Genomic DNA, 17189 nt, shown 5'->3' on the forward strand with positions numbered 1-17189 from the left:
ATCAATCATTCGCACGCACGCGCACGTGTGCACGCGGTCCTCGTCCTCGATTGTCACAGTTGTTTACATTATCGTTCATCGACACTTATCGATCCGCGGGATTTGGATTTTTACACGGAGTACACGGCTCTTGCAATTTAGGAAAATTATAAAAAATGACCGAGGAGCAGGGTTCTCTGTTGCACAACGCCGTCGTTTCAGAGGTTTTCTCTCGTTACTTGATTCGTAACTGATTTAACTCGGAGGTTATATTTCATTAGGAATCCGCTTGCAAATCACAGATACCTGACACCGCGTGTTACATACCGAATTTTATTACCGAGGAGGAAGAGAGGCAGATTATAAAATGCGTAAACAGCGTACCGCAACCAAAATGGACGCAATTAAGCCACCGTAGATTGCAGAACTGGGGTGGCAGACCGCATCCCAAAGGGATGATAGCGGAAGAGATCCCCGATGTAGGTAGACAGAGTGTGAAATGTCTTGGAATTGATTAAGAAATATAGAAAAGCCGAACGCTTCTCTATATTTGTTACAACAGTACTTTATACGCATCATTTACATTTATTATTGAGTGAATGCATTAAACATTGACACTGATATTTTAGTGGCTTCAGAGATACATTGATAAAGCGGCGGCTTTGAATGCCTTTGAAAAAGGAGTATTGCCTAATCACGTTTTAATTAACGAATATTTATCTGGGCAAGGAATAATGGTATGTTGTAAATGATAGGCAGTGTAAAGTGAAAGTACATTGTACTGTATGTTTTTTCTTTGTTATAAAGTACAAATTACGTTTATCTATCTATATATCAGAATAGAGAAAATACAGAATATATACATATTGATAGCGCACACACTGAACAGTAACGTAATATCTTCGTCAGGCACACTCGGATGGCCCGCTTTTTTATCCTGTTGTAACTACTATCAGTTGTGGTTCCCATACATTCCTCGACTTTTACAAACGGTTGGAAACAACAGAGGTAGATACTGTAATATACAATAAAGAGGACTGTCACGTAACAATATACATTTTAATACAATGTATATATTATTCCTGCAGCAACAACAACCCAAGTTAGAATTCAGTTTGCTACTAGAACGTAGAAGTCTGCTAGTCCTACAGAAGGATTTGTACCACAATTATTTGCATTCTATAGCAGAAAGAGATGCAGATAGCGTATCGGAATCTTCGATAAAAAATCTACATATGTGTGCTGAAAAGTTTACAGAGGAAGAGGTAATCAAACGTGGTACTAGATTGTCTTTAACTATTAGACATGTGCCGAAAACTAGCAAACTGAAATTAAAAATTTTTTGATACATATGTGCATTATCGAAATTTGGAAAACCTATAATAAATAATGGCGCAGAATGTCTTGTATCATTGTTGCCTAGCCTAATCAATGTGAGGTAATTTACTTTAGGAATTGTTGAACAATATTCGTACATCTGTGTTTCCTGCTTCGTTTTCAAGGCTCACATCCCTTCGTCCATCATTTCTTCATCACCTCCGTCTAACATTCCTTGTAGAGAGTGTATGGAGGATATTAAAACATGGAATTGTTTACGACGCATTTCTAATTTGTGCTCCAGCTGTTCTGACTTCTCCTGCGTATGAAAAATGATTTTGAGATTAACCAATCTTTTTATAACTACTATTTCAAACAGAAAAGGTTATACGTGGTGATATATCCTCAAACCTTTAAAGCACCCAGCTCTTGTTGCAATGTATCGAGCTTGATGTGCGTTTCCAATCGGTCTGGTTGTTCATTAATGACTTTGGCTAGTACATCGTACTCTATCCTGTTTTTCCTCACGCGTTTGGCATCCTGCAGTTCCGCCTTAGTTTTCTCTATGTCTTCCTTGGCCTTCTCTATTTGTACCTCGATTTCCTTCGACAGCTGCTCGTAGCTTTTTAACTCTTCTCGACTCATGTTCGAGACTAGCCTGGATTTCTTCTGTGCAAATTCGCATTGTGCCAATTGTGACAGCATTCTTTCGTGTAGCGTGTTGTCCACGTCGGAACTGTTGATCCATTTTATGAATGATTTTAATAGCATATTAATCCTACGATCGTCTCCTGTCCCATCGCCGTCTATGAGCAGTCGCCGGCGTATTACTTCTTCTGCAATATGAAAAATTTATATGTACGATATATTACGCCTGCACAATATACAGTTTATTAAAAGAAAAATGTGCATAAAATCTTTTATTGCCCAAGGGCTAGTTATAATTTTTTATAGCAGTAAATATTGCAGTCGTAATATTATTTTTGAAATGCTATTTACCATCAACCATTGTTAGACGCGTGCACTTGTCAACACTTGTAACCAAGAAACAATTGAACATGTGTACACATTTACACGATTACATCAATGAAATACGCCATCTTGGCGTAGTGTTGTACGGCTGGGATGAGAACTTACAAGCTAAAATGCGAGTACGGATGGTAACGAGAAAAGAAATATATTTTTGAAAAACAAATATCAACGCAAAAGGAAAAAATACTTTTACATTTTTATATATCGATTGTTAGAATTGTAATCTAAAAAAGGTATTTACAAAAAGGACATGGAAAGAATAAGAAAAAGGGAATTGTCTTTTATCTAGATAAAATTACACAATTAATAATTAGATTTGAATGAAATTACGAAAACTTTGTGCAAATCTGCGCAGTTTTTGAAAATTTAAAATTTATTTTTTATGTAAATAATTGCTGTTATTTACTCGCCTATTTTTGTAAATAGTTAATGAATTAATATGGTTCATAAATTAAATAATGCATCTCCTAGGTATTGCAGATAAATGTAGTTCGGATTTTGCAAATAAATTTCTCTTTTGTTTGTATAATATTATATTTTGACCTCTTCTTTCACTCTCTCTCTAACTACATGCGGGACGGCGATAAAACGCCTGCATAGTACACAATTTTTATTGTATTAAATACACTTTACATTTCGTAACATCACCATTATCATAAGAAATGGTATAACGCTCGAGAATATATAATATTTCGTCCTCCTCATCAAAAAATATGTCTATCTCTGGTATCTAATACATTAAGATCATTGGTCCCACATGTGGGTCTTCAAATATATAATATTTGCAACATATATTATGACATCTACAACTTAAACATTACACCCTTCTGGTATTTTAACGTCTCTGTTGATACTTTTTAACTTAAAAAGGAAAAAAAAAGAAAAAGATAATCTCCGAAAACAGAAGTCATCCTACACTTCGTTCTTAAAGTCAGGTACATCTCAAATAAACCCGGTAGTGGTCACCTCTTTTTCTTTTGCGGAATTGTAATTTTTTTTATATTACAAAACGTCATTGTATTCGTTGCGATATTCTCGTAAGTCTTCACACATCAGAATTCATCATTCAGTTGCTATTACGTAACAGAGAGTTATTATTAGATCAGAAATTAACATTGAGTGTAAAAAAGTATGTTTGTTCTTTTCAATACAATAATTGAAATTTTTTATCATTCAACTGTCATAAAAAAAGATATCTTGAAGGATGTCTTTTTCATGGATCATTAATAAATACACAAAAATAAGTAGTGTATACTGCATATTTTTGTATATTTTCTATTTAGTGTGAAAAAATTATTTTGAAACATTATCTAATGTTAATAATAATCTTTCAATAATGTCTGTAAAAAATATTCCATAATTTAAAGAATTCCATAATTTGATCCTTGGATTATGACAGTTAATAATTAAATTTTTTAATTTTTAGAAACACAAATATTATTTCTCTCACAAATGTTACTTTTGCATAAACAATATACAAAATCCATCAATAAGATTGGGAATCTCGATAATTCGCGATGTTATCTAAGAGCTCCATATTTTTGAAGAATATGAATTTCTGAACGATGAAACTTTATTGATGAAAATCTGAATTTTAATTTTTATATTTTTCTAACTCTTTGATATGACTTTTGATTTTTTACTTATTTATAAGTAGGAATATATTTTGATTATAATCAGCGATCAATCTCGATCGTGAATATCCGAAAATTTATTACATATTTAGTTACGTTTGCGGTATCGAAGTACAACATATTAAAAATCATTGCACAAATTATAATGAAATTACTATAATACTCCTCACAAGAAAAAAAATAAATTATTATGTACTGTTTAGCAAAAGTGCTACGGTATTTAAATCTTCGATGATGTAGGAATTTTGTCGTTCGCTTTATTTTTTTGCCGTTCGAGGAAAATTGTTCCTTGCACCCATATTTAAATTAATAGCTCGTGTGAAAGTTCCCGGAGGTTGCGTTACGATTGAGAAGGTTTTTTACGTCTTCCGAATAGATTACTCAATACGGAACTTCGTTTGTAATCGCGATCTTTCCGATTGCCGCCTGAGCTTTGCTCGCTTTCTGATCCACTCTCAGACGCTCTTCTATTATCCACCACTGCGATGCTTGGAGGAGTCGTTTGCGGAGCTGCTGGCGGAGCGACATAAGGCGGCAATGACGTCGGTCTGCCAGTGAAAGTATTGTTTTGTTGTTGTACACCCTGTAAAAGAATACGAATTCATTATTCGGGCTTATAAACAAAAGACAGTGAGATTTATAGATTTGCAATTGCGCTAAGAAATCGTTATGATTGTCGCAACTGCCTTAATTGAAATACATATAATGTATCAATAAGTTTTAGTAACATTCTAAAATATACATCTTTGAGAATATAATAGTGGTTACAGTTCCGGTTCATAAAGTAAATTAAAAATGTTCTATCTCTTTTTTATTCTCAAAGAATTTAACATAAATTATTTTAATATAAATTTGAGAATTAGGAACTTACCTGTCTGATATTTGGTATGGATACATTCCCGTATGCTGTAACAGACGAAAAATACAATTAAGAAATTTTTATTCCGTTAAATTGAGATCACAAATTGCAACATTCAATTATAAAATCCAGCTATAACTAAAACAATTGTTATCGTCTAACAAATAGCTATTTACAATTGTTATTATCGATGAATAAATTATCAATTGTAGAGTTAGAAAATCGAAGTGCAGACGTATCAGCAAAATGGAATATTAAATTAAAATTTTCTGAAGTGCTTATGAACAAATAGCGGGAATCCGTTAGTATTAATCCTTTGGAAGATATGCCTATGTGTTTCGGTTATGGCTTTACACACATTTATAAATGTATTATAATTGCTTCACATTGCTTCAGCATTTTACATCCCTTGCCAAGCAATTTGCCAAATGCGGGAAAAAATGTTCGGTAAGATGCAGGTGTAAATGAGTGATGAAAACAAATGTATAAACGCAGAATGATTGCATGCGATTTACACATCAATCTTTCTTTTATCGAGTGTGAATGTTTTGTAATGACTGACCAGAATCACGAGGAATTTTCCACTGAGCCATTCTAGTCGGTGGAGGCGCACTCGATGGCAATGGAGGTGCTAATTCTATAAAATGACGATGAATGTTCACGTGTCGACGAATATCGAGTAGAATCTTTCTGAACCTTCTGAATCTTTTAACTTTTAACTTATATTATACAATGACGTACCTTGATGTTGCGGAGGAAGATCCACGCTGCTCTGTCGGTGCCATACCGGTGGCTCGTTCGATGAATACTGGCCGGACCCATTGTGATTTAATGTTGCGCTTCGTTGCTGCGCATAGTTGGGCCTTCCTTGTGGCAAATGGTGTTCCACATCTATACATAATAACATTTAAACAAATCTTTATCGATGCATAAAGGCACAGGATTATAGATTATAATATAATAAATACTTGAAAAAAATTATTAAATACAAGACTGACGCAAAGTAAATTTTATCTAAAAAGACGTACCATTGCGCCTGTATTGCACCATATTTTCCGAACTGGGTGTTCGCATAGGGACAGGTGGTGGAGCGCCTCGTGGCGGTATGGGCGGTTTGTCGGTTCCCAGCATCGCGGAATTCTGTTGATACTGATCTCGCTGAGCCGCCAATTGTTCTTGCTGCATTAGCTGATGTTGCTGCTGCTGCGTTAGCAACTGCTGCTGCCTGTGCATCTGCAGAAATTCCGTCTGAGTTTGCGGTTCGGATCTCTGCGACGCCAAGAATGCCTCGGCGTTCTGCGCGTCGTTGCGCCGTTGCTGATTGTGCCGGTGCATCTGCAGGAACTCTATTTGTACCGAACTGGGCGAGTGTTGATTTGCCGAGGTGGGATCGCGCCTGATCACAGAATTCTTGCGCTCCATCTCCGGTGTGGAAGCGCGACTACTTCCGGTCGATGCGTTATCGTCCGCGTGCTCGAGCCTCGAACTCTGCAGCCTCTGCAAGCCTTCCTGTTGCATCTGATTTCGAGGAATAAAGATTCACTTCACAATTCAAGTCTCATAGTATGTTGAAATAGTCAGAGTATATGATTAGGATATGATAGGATTAAAAGACTAAATTATAGATACTAATATAGAAACAAAAAGAGAGAAAGTTTAGAAATAGTAAAAATATAGTTTTTATTGCAAACCTTCTGAGACTCGTCGTAGCTTAAAAGCTGTAGACTTGGTGGCAACTTCGCGTGAAACGAGATTTTATTAACCCAGTCTTCCATCTCCTCTTGACTTGGTGCTAAAAACAAGAATTCCGAACCGTCCGTGCACTTCAGCCGAAATACGTTCTTCTTCTTCGTGTAATCGTCCGCCTTCTCGCATATAGCATTGAAAATGGTTATAGGGGCAGTGGCCGCTTTACTTAACGAGAAATCTTCCATGTCCTTGAAGAAGCACAACAGTTGCCCGCACAATACTGAAATAGTTGCGAAATAAAAATAGATTTGCGGCTAAAGAAACATTTTACGTCTATTTAATTTCGTGAATGATTAGATACCGGTATAATATTGCTTCCATGATCTAACGGCTGCTTTTTTGCCGGCACTTTGAAGCTCGTGCTTTCGCTCGAGAAGACCTTGAATCTCGACTGGGCGAAGAGCGTCCATATTCTCCATTCGCTGCAGTTTCCGGAAGCTTTGCGTTCTTCGTCTAGTCGTGAAGCTCGGAGTCCGTTTTGGTTTCTTCGTATCCACTTTCATGCTTTCAGCTCTCTTGATATCCGAAGTTGCTGAAGAAATTGGTATATAATTTCACAATCAATTATCAGATCTTTTTATTGACGGCAAGAGCGCAATTAATTGATTTCTTTGCATAAAATTACGTACCTGGTCTTAATTTTACGCTAAACATGTGCGATAAACCGTACGGCTTCTGGGGTGTCGCAGATTCTGCTGTTTCGGAAGCAGTAGCACCTTTCAGCGGAGATAACCTGATGAATAAGCCAATGATATTTGTGAAATCAGATTATTATTTCGAATATCTGAGTCTTGGGTTGAATCTTAATTTTTACTCACTTGTTCGCAGACTCATGTTCATCGACCGAGCCGTTAATTTCGTCGTGTTGCGCGCGATGAGAAGTATCTAATAACCGTCTACGTTCCTCTTCGCGTTTCCGCTCTTCAGTTATCCTTTGTACCTCTTTACGTTTCCGTTCCTCGATCCTCGCCCGTTCCACACGCTCTTTTTCTGCTTGGCGTGCGGCCATTTCCGCCTCTTGCTGCTTTTGAAAGGCTTCTTCCAGCTGTGTGAATGTTTATAATATTAAATATTATATTGTAAATTCTCAACAATAGTCAACAATTTTTTATCTTCATTATATTGAAGGATAAACTCACCATCGTTATTCGTTTAAGCGCACTGAATCTTTCCTCTTGCGCTTGTATAGTCTTTTCAAAGTCTTCGTGCTTCCTTATCAATTCCTCCACTTGCGAAATGCTCTCTCCCAATTTCTCTTCCTGCAGCATCGGTTCCCTGTTAACTATCCAGCTCTCTAGGATCTCAGCGTCCCTCTTGAACAGTTGCGTGTCCAAATTCTGTTCGTAAATGTGCCTTCTCTGCTGCCATGTATCTTTCAAAATCTGCTGGCGTTGCTGCAACACCGATATTTTGTCCTCGATCTCCTTCGCCAAGAAGTGTCCCTGCTCGATTAGTTTCTGTCCGGTTCGATAGAATTTCTCAAAGGCCTCCTCGCGCGTGTCGATCTCCGATTTGTACTCGTTGTGCCTAGAAAGCAGTGCCTCGGCACCAGGAACGTCCCGCGCCAATTCCGGCGCCGTTACCTTGGCCACCATCTCATTTATCCAAGATATCAGCTCCCTGTACTCGCCTAAGTAGGCCTGCAGCTGTTCCGCCTGGGCCAGTTTGCTTCGCCTCTGCGCCGCTTGCTCCAGTAGCTCAGCCCAGGCCGCTTCTGCCTCCTGATGCTTCACGTTAATGTGTATACGCGCGTCCGGGAATAGCTCGATCAGCCTTGACGCTTCCTCCATCAGGCTCTCTACTTGTTCCTTCACAGCCGCCAGGTCAGTCTCGAATCCTTGATGCTTCCTTACTAATGCCTGAATTGTCTCCAAATCGTGACCGTAGCCGTCCGAGCTGAGAGCCGCTTCCTTTTCCTGTATCCAGGAGATAGTCTCGTCGGCTGTCCTGTCAAACATATGAACCTGCTTGGCGCCCGCCAACGCGTCTTGTCGAGCGTGCGCCAATTCCTTCAAGTCCTCCCATTGTTGTTTTGTTTCGTCAATTTTCTGGAGTATTTTGCTTTTTTCAGGATTGTTCTGGTCGATCAGCCTTTGCCCCTCATCAAGCACAGCCGATACACGTCCTTCACTGGTCGTCAACCCGGCTAGGAAATTGTCGAATATCTGGATCAGCAGTTCCACGTGTTCCACGTCGCAACCATAGTCCTCTGACGCGGCGATCTTTAATTATAATATTTAATAATTATATTAATATTAGTTTTATAATAATATATTAGAAATTAAAAAGGTAAAGTTACATAATTATTAATTAATTATCTAATCTTACCGTTGTTTGGTCCCCGATCCATTCGATCACTTCATCCGCCTGTCTGATAAATTTGTAAAACTTCTCGCTCTCCGATAATCTCTGCAGTCGATATTCTTTCAATCTTTGCAGTTCTTTGAATTTATACTCGATATCCGCCTGTTTTTGCGCAATATTCTTGCTATCAAAGTGATGCCGCTCGACTAGGCCACGCGAAAGTTTCTTTAGATTATCAATCGTACTTTCGAAACCAGACAAGTCACGCTCGATGCCTTCTAGTTTCTTCAGCAGAGACTGCACAGAATCTTCGTCTTTGCCATGATCAGATGACGTCAGTTGTGGATGTTTCTCTCTAATCCACTGCTCAGCTTCTGCGGCTTCGGCATAAAACTATAAAACGCAAATTTCATTTTCCATCGTGCGTGTAAAAATGATTAAAATTATATTATTAAAATTACTGAAATTATTTAATGTGTTATATGTTAATTATAATAATTAATTTCATATCAATAGAAAAATACATTTAATTTCTTACCATTTGTGATTCTACAGCGTCGAGCAATCTCAATTTCCTGACACTTGCCAGATCTCTGAGGTGTGATAATTCCTCTTGCAACTTTTTGGTCAACTCATCAATCTTATCCGCTGCGAAATGTCCACTTCTAATCATCACAGTCGCTCTGCTAACCAGTGAAGCCACTACAGGCTCTCTGGATAACAATTCCGCTTCCAAAGCATGGTGTTTCTTTTGCAATCGCTGTACAGTAGTCAAAGAGCTGCCCAGATCGTTGCTCGCGGCTAATGGTTCCTTCTCCGACAACCAATGCAATTCGTCCTCAACATCTCTCGCGAACTGATGCAGTAACTTCGCGTCTTCCAAATTGTCCCTGCGTATTTGCATCGGTTCCTGAAGACTGTGGTATCTATTGATCGTAACTAACGCTCTCTTTTGAATCTCATCGCTCAAGAAATGATTCGATTTCTGAAAACTGGCGGCGGTGTCCTTGATAGATTCGCACGCTTCATTGTGACCGAGCACGTCGTTCTCCAAATTTGTGTGTCTCTTCAGCAAGTTTGCCACGCTCGAGAGATCCTTGCCGTGATCCTCTGATTGCAACTGGGTCTCCACTTCGTCCATCCACGTCTCGAATTCGTCCAAACTACGACCGAATAGCAAGGCTTGATACGCATCATTCAGCCGGTTCTTCTTCAGCTCGCTAGTCTCTTGCAACAGACGCCATTCTGCCTCCAACTCATCCAAACGTTCCTGTATATCCTTCGCGGCGTAATGGTTTTCCTCGATAAGTGCTTCTCCCTCGTTGACTACTGCTGCGACTCTTCCTTTATTTGCCATCAACTCGCTCTCAAATGCGGCGTGTTTCTGTATCTTGCTTTGCAAATTCGAAGAATCTCTATAATTTTCGTCGCTCGCCACCTGTTGCTTCTGATGCAACCAGCCTTCCACCTCATATATATTCCTGAGGAATTGGTGCAAGTGGTGGCTCTCCAAAAGTTTCTTCCTTCTGGCTGTCGCGTTGTTCTTCAATTTGTCTCTTCTGGTACAGACTGAGGCGAGTCGCTGCTTTATTATACCCGCGTCCGCATGTCCATGAGATAGGATTTCGTTAGCAAATTTCTCCAGCTCTTCGATACGTCCCAATTGAGACGCCAACATTTTCTCGAATTCTTCATGCTTACGCAATAGTGTCTCGACGCCTGATAGCGATTCGCCAAGATCGTCGTTGTTGAGGAACGCCTCTTTCGTCGCCAGCCAGCTGTCAGCCTGATCGGCTTGCTCCTTGAACAATTGCAATTGATGTGCTTGCGTTAATTTCTGCCTGCGATTGTCCCAGGCATTTCCCAAAGTTTGTCTGAGCTCTTCAAGATGCCCAAGATTATCCTTGACATCCTCGTTAATCGACACTAGCTTTTGGCCGTGATCCTTTAAGCCTTTAAATATGTCTTGTCTACCATCGATCTCTGCCTTTCTCTCTTGATGCAGTTCTAGTACAGCTTCGGCTTCGGATATGGTGGTCGGTGCTTCGGATTCATCCATGCGTTTAATAGTATCTGCCACCCAAATGTCCAATTCATGCAGATCAGCTTGGAATTTGTGCAATGTGTAGGCTTGATTCAAAGCTTCACGCCGATGTCGAGTCACACGTTGTAGATCATCCCAGTTAGATTGAAGCTCGGATAGTATCCCGTTTATTTCGGATGCCTTGTCTGGATACTTGTGCGACAAGTTTCGCGCCTCTGCTTTATGCTCCTAAAATAACATATAAAGAAATTGAAATATAAAATTTTCTTTATATTTAAAAACATATTCATGATCTCACAAAATATGAAATGCAAGTGTGTGTGTGTGTGTGTGTGTGTGTGTGTGTGTTTTGTGCAATTACTAAAATTCTATTAATATATACACAAAGTATATTAAAAATATTAATTACTTAATAACGAAAAATTTGGAGCTATACTATATAGCTATACTAATCTTTCATTACTTTATCTAAATTATTAGTAAATTTACGATTAATTCTAAAGCAAAAAATTAATGAAAAATTGATGCAATCTTTACCTTCAATTTGCCTTCTATTGCTGTCATGTCTCGTTCCATAGCCTCTTGTTTTCTTTGTAACTGTTCGACAGCTGGTAAATCTTTTCCTGTATCACTCGTGTTCATGGCCACTGATTTCTCAATAACTCTTTGGTTTGTGTCGTCTATATCTCGGTTAAATAGATGGATCTCTAGTGCACCCGCTAATGTTTCGCGATACGTACTTAACGCACCTTGCAAACCTTTCCACTTATTATTAAAGTTGTCGCGCCGTTGTTGAATTGCTTTTGATTCATTATCACGACCCTGTCCGAAATATAGCAAAATAATATGAATATTTTTAATAATAAAATTTATACTTCAGTAATACGCTTCAGTATAATATTTATTTTAGTTTTCCATGTGAAAGATTTTACCTGTTTTATAAGCTTATCTGCTAAAGCATTGATTGTTTTTATTCTGGAATCATCCACACGCATATCGCTATCTACATCGTCGAGTTTCCTTTGGAGGCTCAAGCAGTGCTCATAATCCTTTCCGGTATCACCAGCCTGGACCATCATTTCCTTATCTCTGATCCACGCTTCAATCTTCTCTACCTGATTGTTGAATTCCAAGATATCTTGAGCCTCTTCCAAACCTCTGCCCCGATTACCAGACTCCAACAACAATTTCCGCCAAGACGCATGTAGATGTTCTAATTGCTGATGAATTTCTGTGCTCGCCGGATGTTTTCGCGCTAACAACGTTTCTCCTTTTGCTATTTTGTAAATAAATTTATTATTAATTTTTTATGCAAGTGAGAATATTCTGTGGGCGATAACGGCAACTTGAGCATCAATCAATTACCTTTAATTTCCTCGATTCTGCTCTGATTCGCTGCCAGCTCTGCTTGGAACGCCTGGTGTTTTTGCAGCTTCTTGATCTTGTCCTCTAAGCTGGACACCTCGCCTTTCGACGCTTCCGCTTCCAACTTCTTCTGCTTTTCGCCTATCCAGGACTCGGCTTCACCTACGTCTCTAACAAATTGTGCATGCAACAAACTGGCCTCCAATCTTCTTCTTCGCGCATCGCAAAGGTCACGGATTCTTGCACGCCTTTGTATAACCTCGTTCAATCGCCGAGCGATCGTTGGTGAGTCGAAATGATTCTGAGCAAGAAGTTTACTTCCGTGTTCTTGCAGCGCCGTCAGCTTCTCCTCGTGGGTGACTAACAGCTTCTCGAATTCGTTATGCTTTTTCATCTGCGCATCTACCTCTTCGACTGAGACTCCAAAGTTGTCGCCACTCAGTGCGGCTTCTTGAGTGCTGGACAAGGTATCGAGCTGTTTGGCGTCTCGTAGGAAGAAATGCAAGTCGATCAATTGATCCAAATGCACCTTCTTTTGTTGCCAAGCGGTGTGCAGCCTCTGCCGTTCATCCAGCAACTGGTTACACTTTTCCTCAACCTCCTGAGAAGTAAGTCGATGTGATTAACAGACATTCGCAAGAGTCGTTATTATCTTCGATAGGTAGACTTACCATAGCGGCATAGTGACCGGTTTGCACCATGGCCTCGCCTAGATCAAGCACCGAGCTGAAGCTGTCCTCTCGCGCTTCGATTTCTCCTTTCAGGGCCTCGTGCTCCGCCTTTAAGATCTGCGCGCTGGCCGCATCTCGAACCTTTTCCTCCGTCGACATTGTAGCGCGGAGTCCAGCTGCCCAGTTCATTAGGTCTCTTACCTAAATGTTTCCCTCGTTAGAAATCAATCGTCAAATATAAACGGTAAGAAGTATATAATTTAATACCTGAGTGAGGAATCGTTGCAAGTCGCAGCTAGCCTGCAACTGATCCCTTCGATGAGCGGATCTTTCTTTCAACTCCTCCCAATGAGCAACAACGATTTGTTGCTGCTGATCGATGTGTACTGCGTTGTTGCCTGGATAATGAGCTTGTAATCTGGAGGCATCCTCGACTAAGACTTGCAACTGAGCCTCCAAAGCGACCAGGTCATTTTCGAATCCTTCATGACGTCTAATTAACGCCAAAACGGAATTTAAGTCGCGACCAAGATCCTCTGGCAAAGCAGCCTCTTTCTCTTGTATTCGTGACAGCGCTTCCGCCACGTCGCGATGGAATCGATGAATTTCGCCTGCTGCTTGTAATCGTTGCTCGCGATTTCGGATGAGACCCAATAGATGCTGCCACGATTCTCTGCGATAAACAATTGTATTTCAAAGTTATTTTACCCTTTTTGGAAATTATGCAAAATTTTTAAGAAGAAAAGCACAATTCAGAAAAATTCAGAAAAATAATTTTATCTGTAACATAGAGATAAATAATTATGATATTAACAAGTATGTACAAATTTACAAAAGTTTGAACAGTTAGTACATAATAATTTCTACATTACAAGATTTTAGAGTTAGAAGGTTTTAAGACCAAGTTTTTAAAAAGCAATCTAAAGAACTATGAAGATTAAAGGCATAAGATTGCGAAATTTCGAAAAAGAAGCGTAGAAGATAAATAAGCTTTGAATCATAGTATGAGACAACTTAACGTCCTATATACACATAAGTTAGTCCAAGTAACCAAGTGTATACTCACTTCATCACCGCGTGTTGATTTTGTACTTGTAACGCCGGATCGTCTTCATCGGATCTATGTTGAATACGTATACGGAAAAAAAGTTAGTGACCCAACACCGAGAAAAAAAATAGACAAATAGATTTGTAAATCACAAAGAACATTATATTACATGATATTAATTTAGAATTTTAGACTAACACCAAGAGAAAGATATTAATTTATATCAATTACGTCACTTTGTTAATTTATTGCGTGCAAGTGACGGGATACTAATATTCTACGAGAGTGATAAGAAAACAATGAAATAGCAGAAACGAAAATAATGACAAAAAGATCCTTATTGGATAAGATGAGCTAAAGATTTACCCTAATTGTTCCTGGCGTTTTTCGATATCCTGGATGTAAGGACTCTCGTTCGCGATCAGTTTTCTGGCTAATTCTTCGCACTGATTGAACCTCTCGGATCCAGCCTCTATTCGATGCTTGAAGTCATTGAATTTCGTTTGCAATAGCAACAGATGCTCGTAATCTTGACCGTAGTCCTCCGATGCCGCTGCTTGTTCTTGCTCCTTGATCCATTGCTCCAACTCTCTGCTCTCTAGGAAATATTCATGACGATACATGCTCTCCATTAAACGTTGCTGCCTTACGGTAGCCAGTCGCTGCAAAGCGCGCATTTGTTGAACGATCGCTTGCTGCTTGTTGGCTATCGCCTTGCTGTCGGGATGCTTCGAGTTGATCATTGTGGAAGCTGTGTGTCCCATTTCTGTTACGATGCCGTTGTATGTGTCTAATTCGAGCTCAACAGCCTGTAAATTATAAGCCAAACATGAATAGTCAGTAACATTATATTTAGTTAATTGTGACAATTCCGATTACATTCCGATTAAATTCCGATCGAATAATATAGTGAATTACTTTCGATTGATTACATTTTTCATTTTGTTTTAGAAAATACGTACCTTGTGTTTTGTCAATAATTTCGTGGCGGCATCGCGATCCCTGCCGTAATCGGTAGAGCTCAGCACATCGTTCTTCTCGTTGAGCCAGCTTTCAACCTCGCCGGCTTCGAAAAAGAATTCTTGTGCTTTTAGGGACAAGTCCAATGCTCTGCTACGCTCTCCCGCTTTGTCTTGCAAATCCCTCCACGCATCATCCAGAATATCGCACAGTTCTTGGATCTAGTAAAATTATTAATGCAACCAATTACTTATTGCTATTTAATAGCTCAATTAACGACATTTTCAATACATTGTTACTCGTGTAAAACAAATACAAATTAATAATTCATTAAGTAATTAATCGCTGATGTCAATGCTGACACACTGCCTAAAGTTCCATCGCTATGACAAAAGTATCAATTTGTGTCTGCATGCAACAACATATGCACCTTCTATCTTATAATTCCTAAGACTTATTTATTAAGCAATAGAATAAAATCAGAAAGCCTGTTGCAACTAAAATTGTATAAATCACATATTTTTTAATAATAGACTTTACCTCCTTAACTTGAAATAAGTTGCAAAACAATTGAGATTACAATGAACAAATTAATTCGTATTTTTATATAAAAAAAAAAGAAAAAATTCGACTCTTGATACACAATATTAAATATGTCTAGGAATCAAAAAATTTTACTATATAATTTTCATACATAAAGTTTTGTATTGCCGTATATCGGATATTACATTTTGCAATACGATTTAAATTTCATTGAAATTCTTTAAAAGAATTTTTGTGTATGAAGAATCAATCATATAAATATATATACAAATAGTTCAGGTAATTTTAGAAACTAAGCTACAGAAATAAAGTATAACTATTAACATCCTATAAAAACAATTTGTTAATTACATGATGTCTAGGATATCTGGGGCTGCTATAATTATCATTGATCACAGAAAAGCGATAAACATTTGTGACAACATTTTCCATGCGTTGTTGTGTGTCCACCTTACCTTCGTAAACGCGATACCCTTCGAGAAGCTCCAGCTGTGCAAAAATCACAAGTTCTTACTCCAGTCTCGTATCAGCCGATCATTGTACGAAACCGCGAGAAAAAGATAGTTATTTGGCAAAGAAATCCTCGTAATTTACCTTTTTCTTCTCTGGATGAGCCTGATCGATGAGCGTTTGTCCAGAAGCCAGAGTCTTGTCTATCATAGGCTGATGACCGGCGATCTCCGCTTCCAGCTTCTTGTGTTTCTTGTGCAAAGTCTGGGCCTGATGCAGGTTCTGTCCAAGCGTCGTCGACGACGCTTGAGGTAAGTGGTCCTTGATCCACTGCAACTCTGCGTCCAATTCGAAACCGAATTTATGGAAACGCAGGCTTTCCTCCAATGCTTCTCGACGTCTCTTAGCTGGTTCCTTCAGACTGCGGAATCTATCAAATATAATAAACTTCGTCATTTGTATATCCACGATCATCTCGGTAAAGAATCAGGTTGATCATTAAACAATCAGTTTAAAAGAAAGGGTAGTATAACATAATTGAAGAAGAAAATTTCATACGTACTTTCTCTGGGTGGCTTGACTTGACTTCAGGATGTTCACCGCATCGAAGTGACCCTCGTGCGCCATTTCCTGACCCATGGCCACGAGATCATCTACTTTCTGTTCCCATTGACACATGTCGCTCTCGAGGGTCTGGTGCTTTTTCAGCAACTCTTTGCAGCTACGGAGATCCGTGCCTACTTGCTTACTCTGGAGACAACTCTCTATCTCTTCTAGTTTTAATCTAGCGTCCTCCATAGTGCGGTTGTATCCGTGTTGTGAGGCCGCTTGTCGCAGTCTACGACCTTTCTCCAACGACAATGCTACCAATCGGTCCCATTGATCATTTAGATCTTTCAAAGTCTTGCCCACATCGTCTGATCGGTAATTTTCTTCTGATATGAGCGCCTTGCCTGCCTTGTTGACTGCTCTCAATTGTCCCTCATTGGCACGCAGTTCTCGTTCGAAAGCTTCGTGTTTTTGCAGTTTGCGCTCGAGATTATTCAAGTCGCGATAGCTTTCGTCGGCCGCGGTCTTCATCTTGTCGCCCAACCAATCGCGCAAGTCATCCACTTCGGCTGAGAATTGTTGATAATGCTCGGATGCCTTTAAAGCTGCTCTTCGACGTTGCGCGGCGTCCTTCACTGCCATGCGGCGGGCTAGTACTTGGTTCCTTCTTTCGTTGATGCTAGAT

At 39.3% G+C, this 17189-nt stretch overlaps 3 protein-coding genes across 7 annotated transcripts in view; 1 reads left to right on the plus strand and 2 right to left on the minus strand.

Annotated features, from left to right (window-relative positions):
• The first annotated feature begins 11 nt into the window (after positions 1-11).
• LOC139777390 (alpha-ketoglutarate-dependent dioxygenase alkB homolog 6) lies at positions 12-1379 on the plus strand. Its single transcript, XM_071714788.1, has 5 exons — positions 12-203; positions 282-458; positions 609-716; positions 889-987; positions 1068-1379. Exons 1-5 carry the CDS (start codon positions 156-158, stop codon positions 1323-1325), a joined length of 690 nt encoding a protein of 229 aa, XP_071570889.1. The 5' UTR covers positions 12-155; the 3' UTR covers positions 1326-1379.
• Positions 741-2429, minus strand: Thoc7 (THO complex 7). 2 transcript variants are annotated; one of them, XR_011719345.1, is made up of 4 exons: positions 2296-2429; positions 1708-2132; positions 1427-1615; positions 741-994 (listed from the first exon to the last, which is right to left on the minus strand). XR_011719345.1 is itself a non-coding variant. In XM_071714789.1 (4 exons), exons 1-3 carry the CDS (start codon positions 2354-2356, stop codon positions 1484-1486), a joined length of 618 nt encoding a protein of 205 aa, XP_071570890.1. In that variant the 5' UTR covers positions 2357-2429; the 3' UTR covers positions 741-994; positions 1455-1483. The 2 variants fall into 2 exon arrangements, 1 of the variants encoding a protein (XP_071570890.1); XM_071714789.1 differs by having other exon boundaries at positions 1455-1615.
• Positions 2430-2837: 408 nt separating this feature from the next.
• Positions 2838-17189, minus strand: part of Kst (spectrin beta chain, non-erythrocytic 5 kst) — a 60449-nt gene continuing 46097 nt past the window's right edge. For 2 of the 4 annotated variants that reach the window (XM_071714784.1, XM_071714781.1), the window contains exons 9-30: positions 16518-17183; positions 16100-16385; positions 14965-15183; positions 14369-14811; positions 14021-14074; positions 13222-13627; positions 12955-13155; positions 12284-12884; positions 11851-12194; positions 11456-11740; positions 9413-11146; positions 8899-9267; positions 7710-8792; positions 7389-7615; positions 7200-7303; positions 6872-7102; positions 6513-6790; positions 5850-6339; positions 5563-5712; positions 5384-5458; positions 4834-4868; positions 2838-4545 (exon numbers count right to left, since the gene is read on the minus strand). In XM_071714784.1, the coding sequence (XP_071570885.1) occupies positions 4303-4545; positions 4834-4868; positions 5384-5458; positions 5563-5712; positions 5850-6339; positions 6513-6790; positions 6872-7102; positions 7200-7303; positions 7389-7615; positions 7710-8792; positions 8899-9267; positions 9413-11146; positions 11456-11740; positions 11851-12194; positions 12284-12884; positions 12955-13155; positions 13222-13627; positions 14021-14074; positions 14369-14811; positions 14965-15183; positions 16100-16385; positions 16518-17183 (8524 nt within the window). In that variant the 3' untranslated portion in view covers positions 2838-4302. The remainder of the gene's footprint in view (positions 4546-4833; positions 4869-5383; positions 5459-5562; positions 5713-5849; positions 6340-6512; positions 6791-6871; positions 7103-7199; positions 7304-7388; positions 7616-7709; positions 8793-8898; positions 9268-9412; positions 11147-11455; positions 11741-11850; positions 12195-12283; positions 12885-12954; positions 13156-13221; positions 13628-14020; positions 14075-14368; positions 14812-14964; positions 15184-16099; positions 16386-16517; positions 17184-17189) is intronic. The other 2 variants (XM_071714782.1, XM_071714783.1) reach the window with 2 other exon arrangements.

The sequence above is a fragment of the Temnothorax nylanderi genome, unplaced genomic scaffold (genome assembly GCF_030848795.1).
Source record: "Temnothorax nylanderi isolate EJ_2023f unplaced genomic scaffold, tnyl_v1.0 TNYL_tig0146_pilon, whole genome shotgun sequence".
NCBI classification, from domain to species: Eukaryota; Metazoa; Arthropoda; class Insecta; order Hymenoptera; family Formicidae; genus Temnothorax; species Temnothorax nylanderi.

Excerpts from the sequence above, each read along its gene's own strand:
- Thoc7 (XM_071714789.1), bottom strand. The coding sequence starts at position 2,356 with ATGTTCAATTGTTTCTTGGTTACAAGTGTTGACAAGTGCACGCGTCTA. Across the intron at positions 2,133-2,295 it reads GCGTCTAACAATGGTTGATG|AAGAAGTAATACGCCGGCGA; the intron begins GTAAATAGCATT and ends TTCATATTGCAG. Across the intron at positions 1,616-1,707 it reads AAGAGCTGGGTGCTTTAAAG|GAGAAGTCAGAACAGCTGGA; the intron begins GTTTGAGGATAT and ends TTTCATACGCAG.
- LOC139777390 (XM_071714788.1), top strand. The coding sequence starts at position 156 with ATGACCGAGGAGCAGGGTTCTCTGTTGCACAACGCCGTCGTTTCAGAG. Across the intron at positions 204-281 it reads ACAACGCCGTCGTTTCAGAG|ATACCTGACACCGCGTGTTA; the intron begins GTTTTCTCTCGT and ends TGCAAATCACAG. Across the intron at positions 717-888 it reads TATCTGGGCAAGGAATAATG|GCACACTCGGATGGCCCGCT; the intron begins GTATGTTGTAAA and ends TATCTTCGTCAG.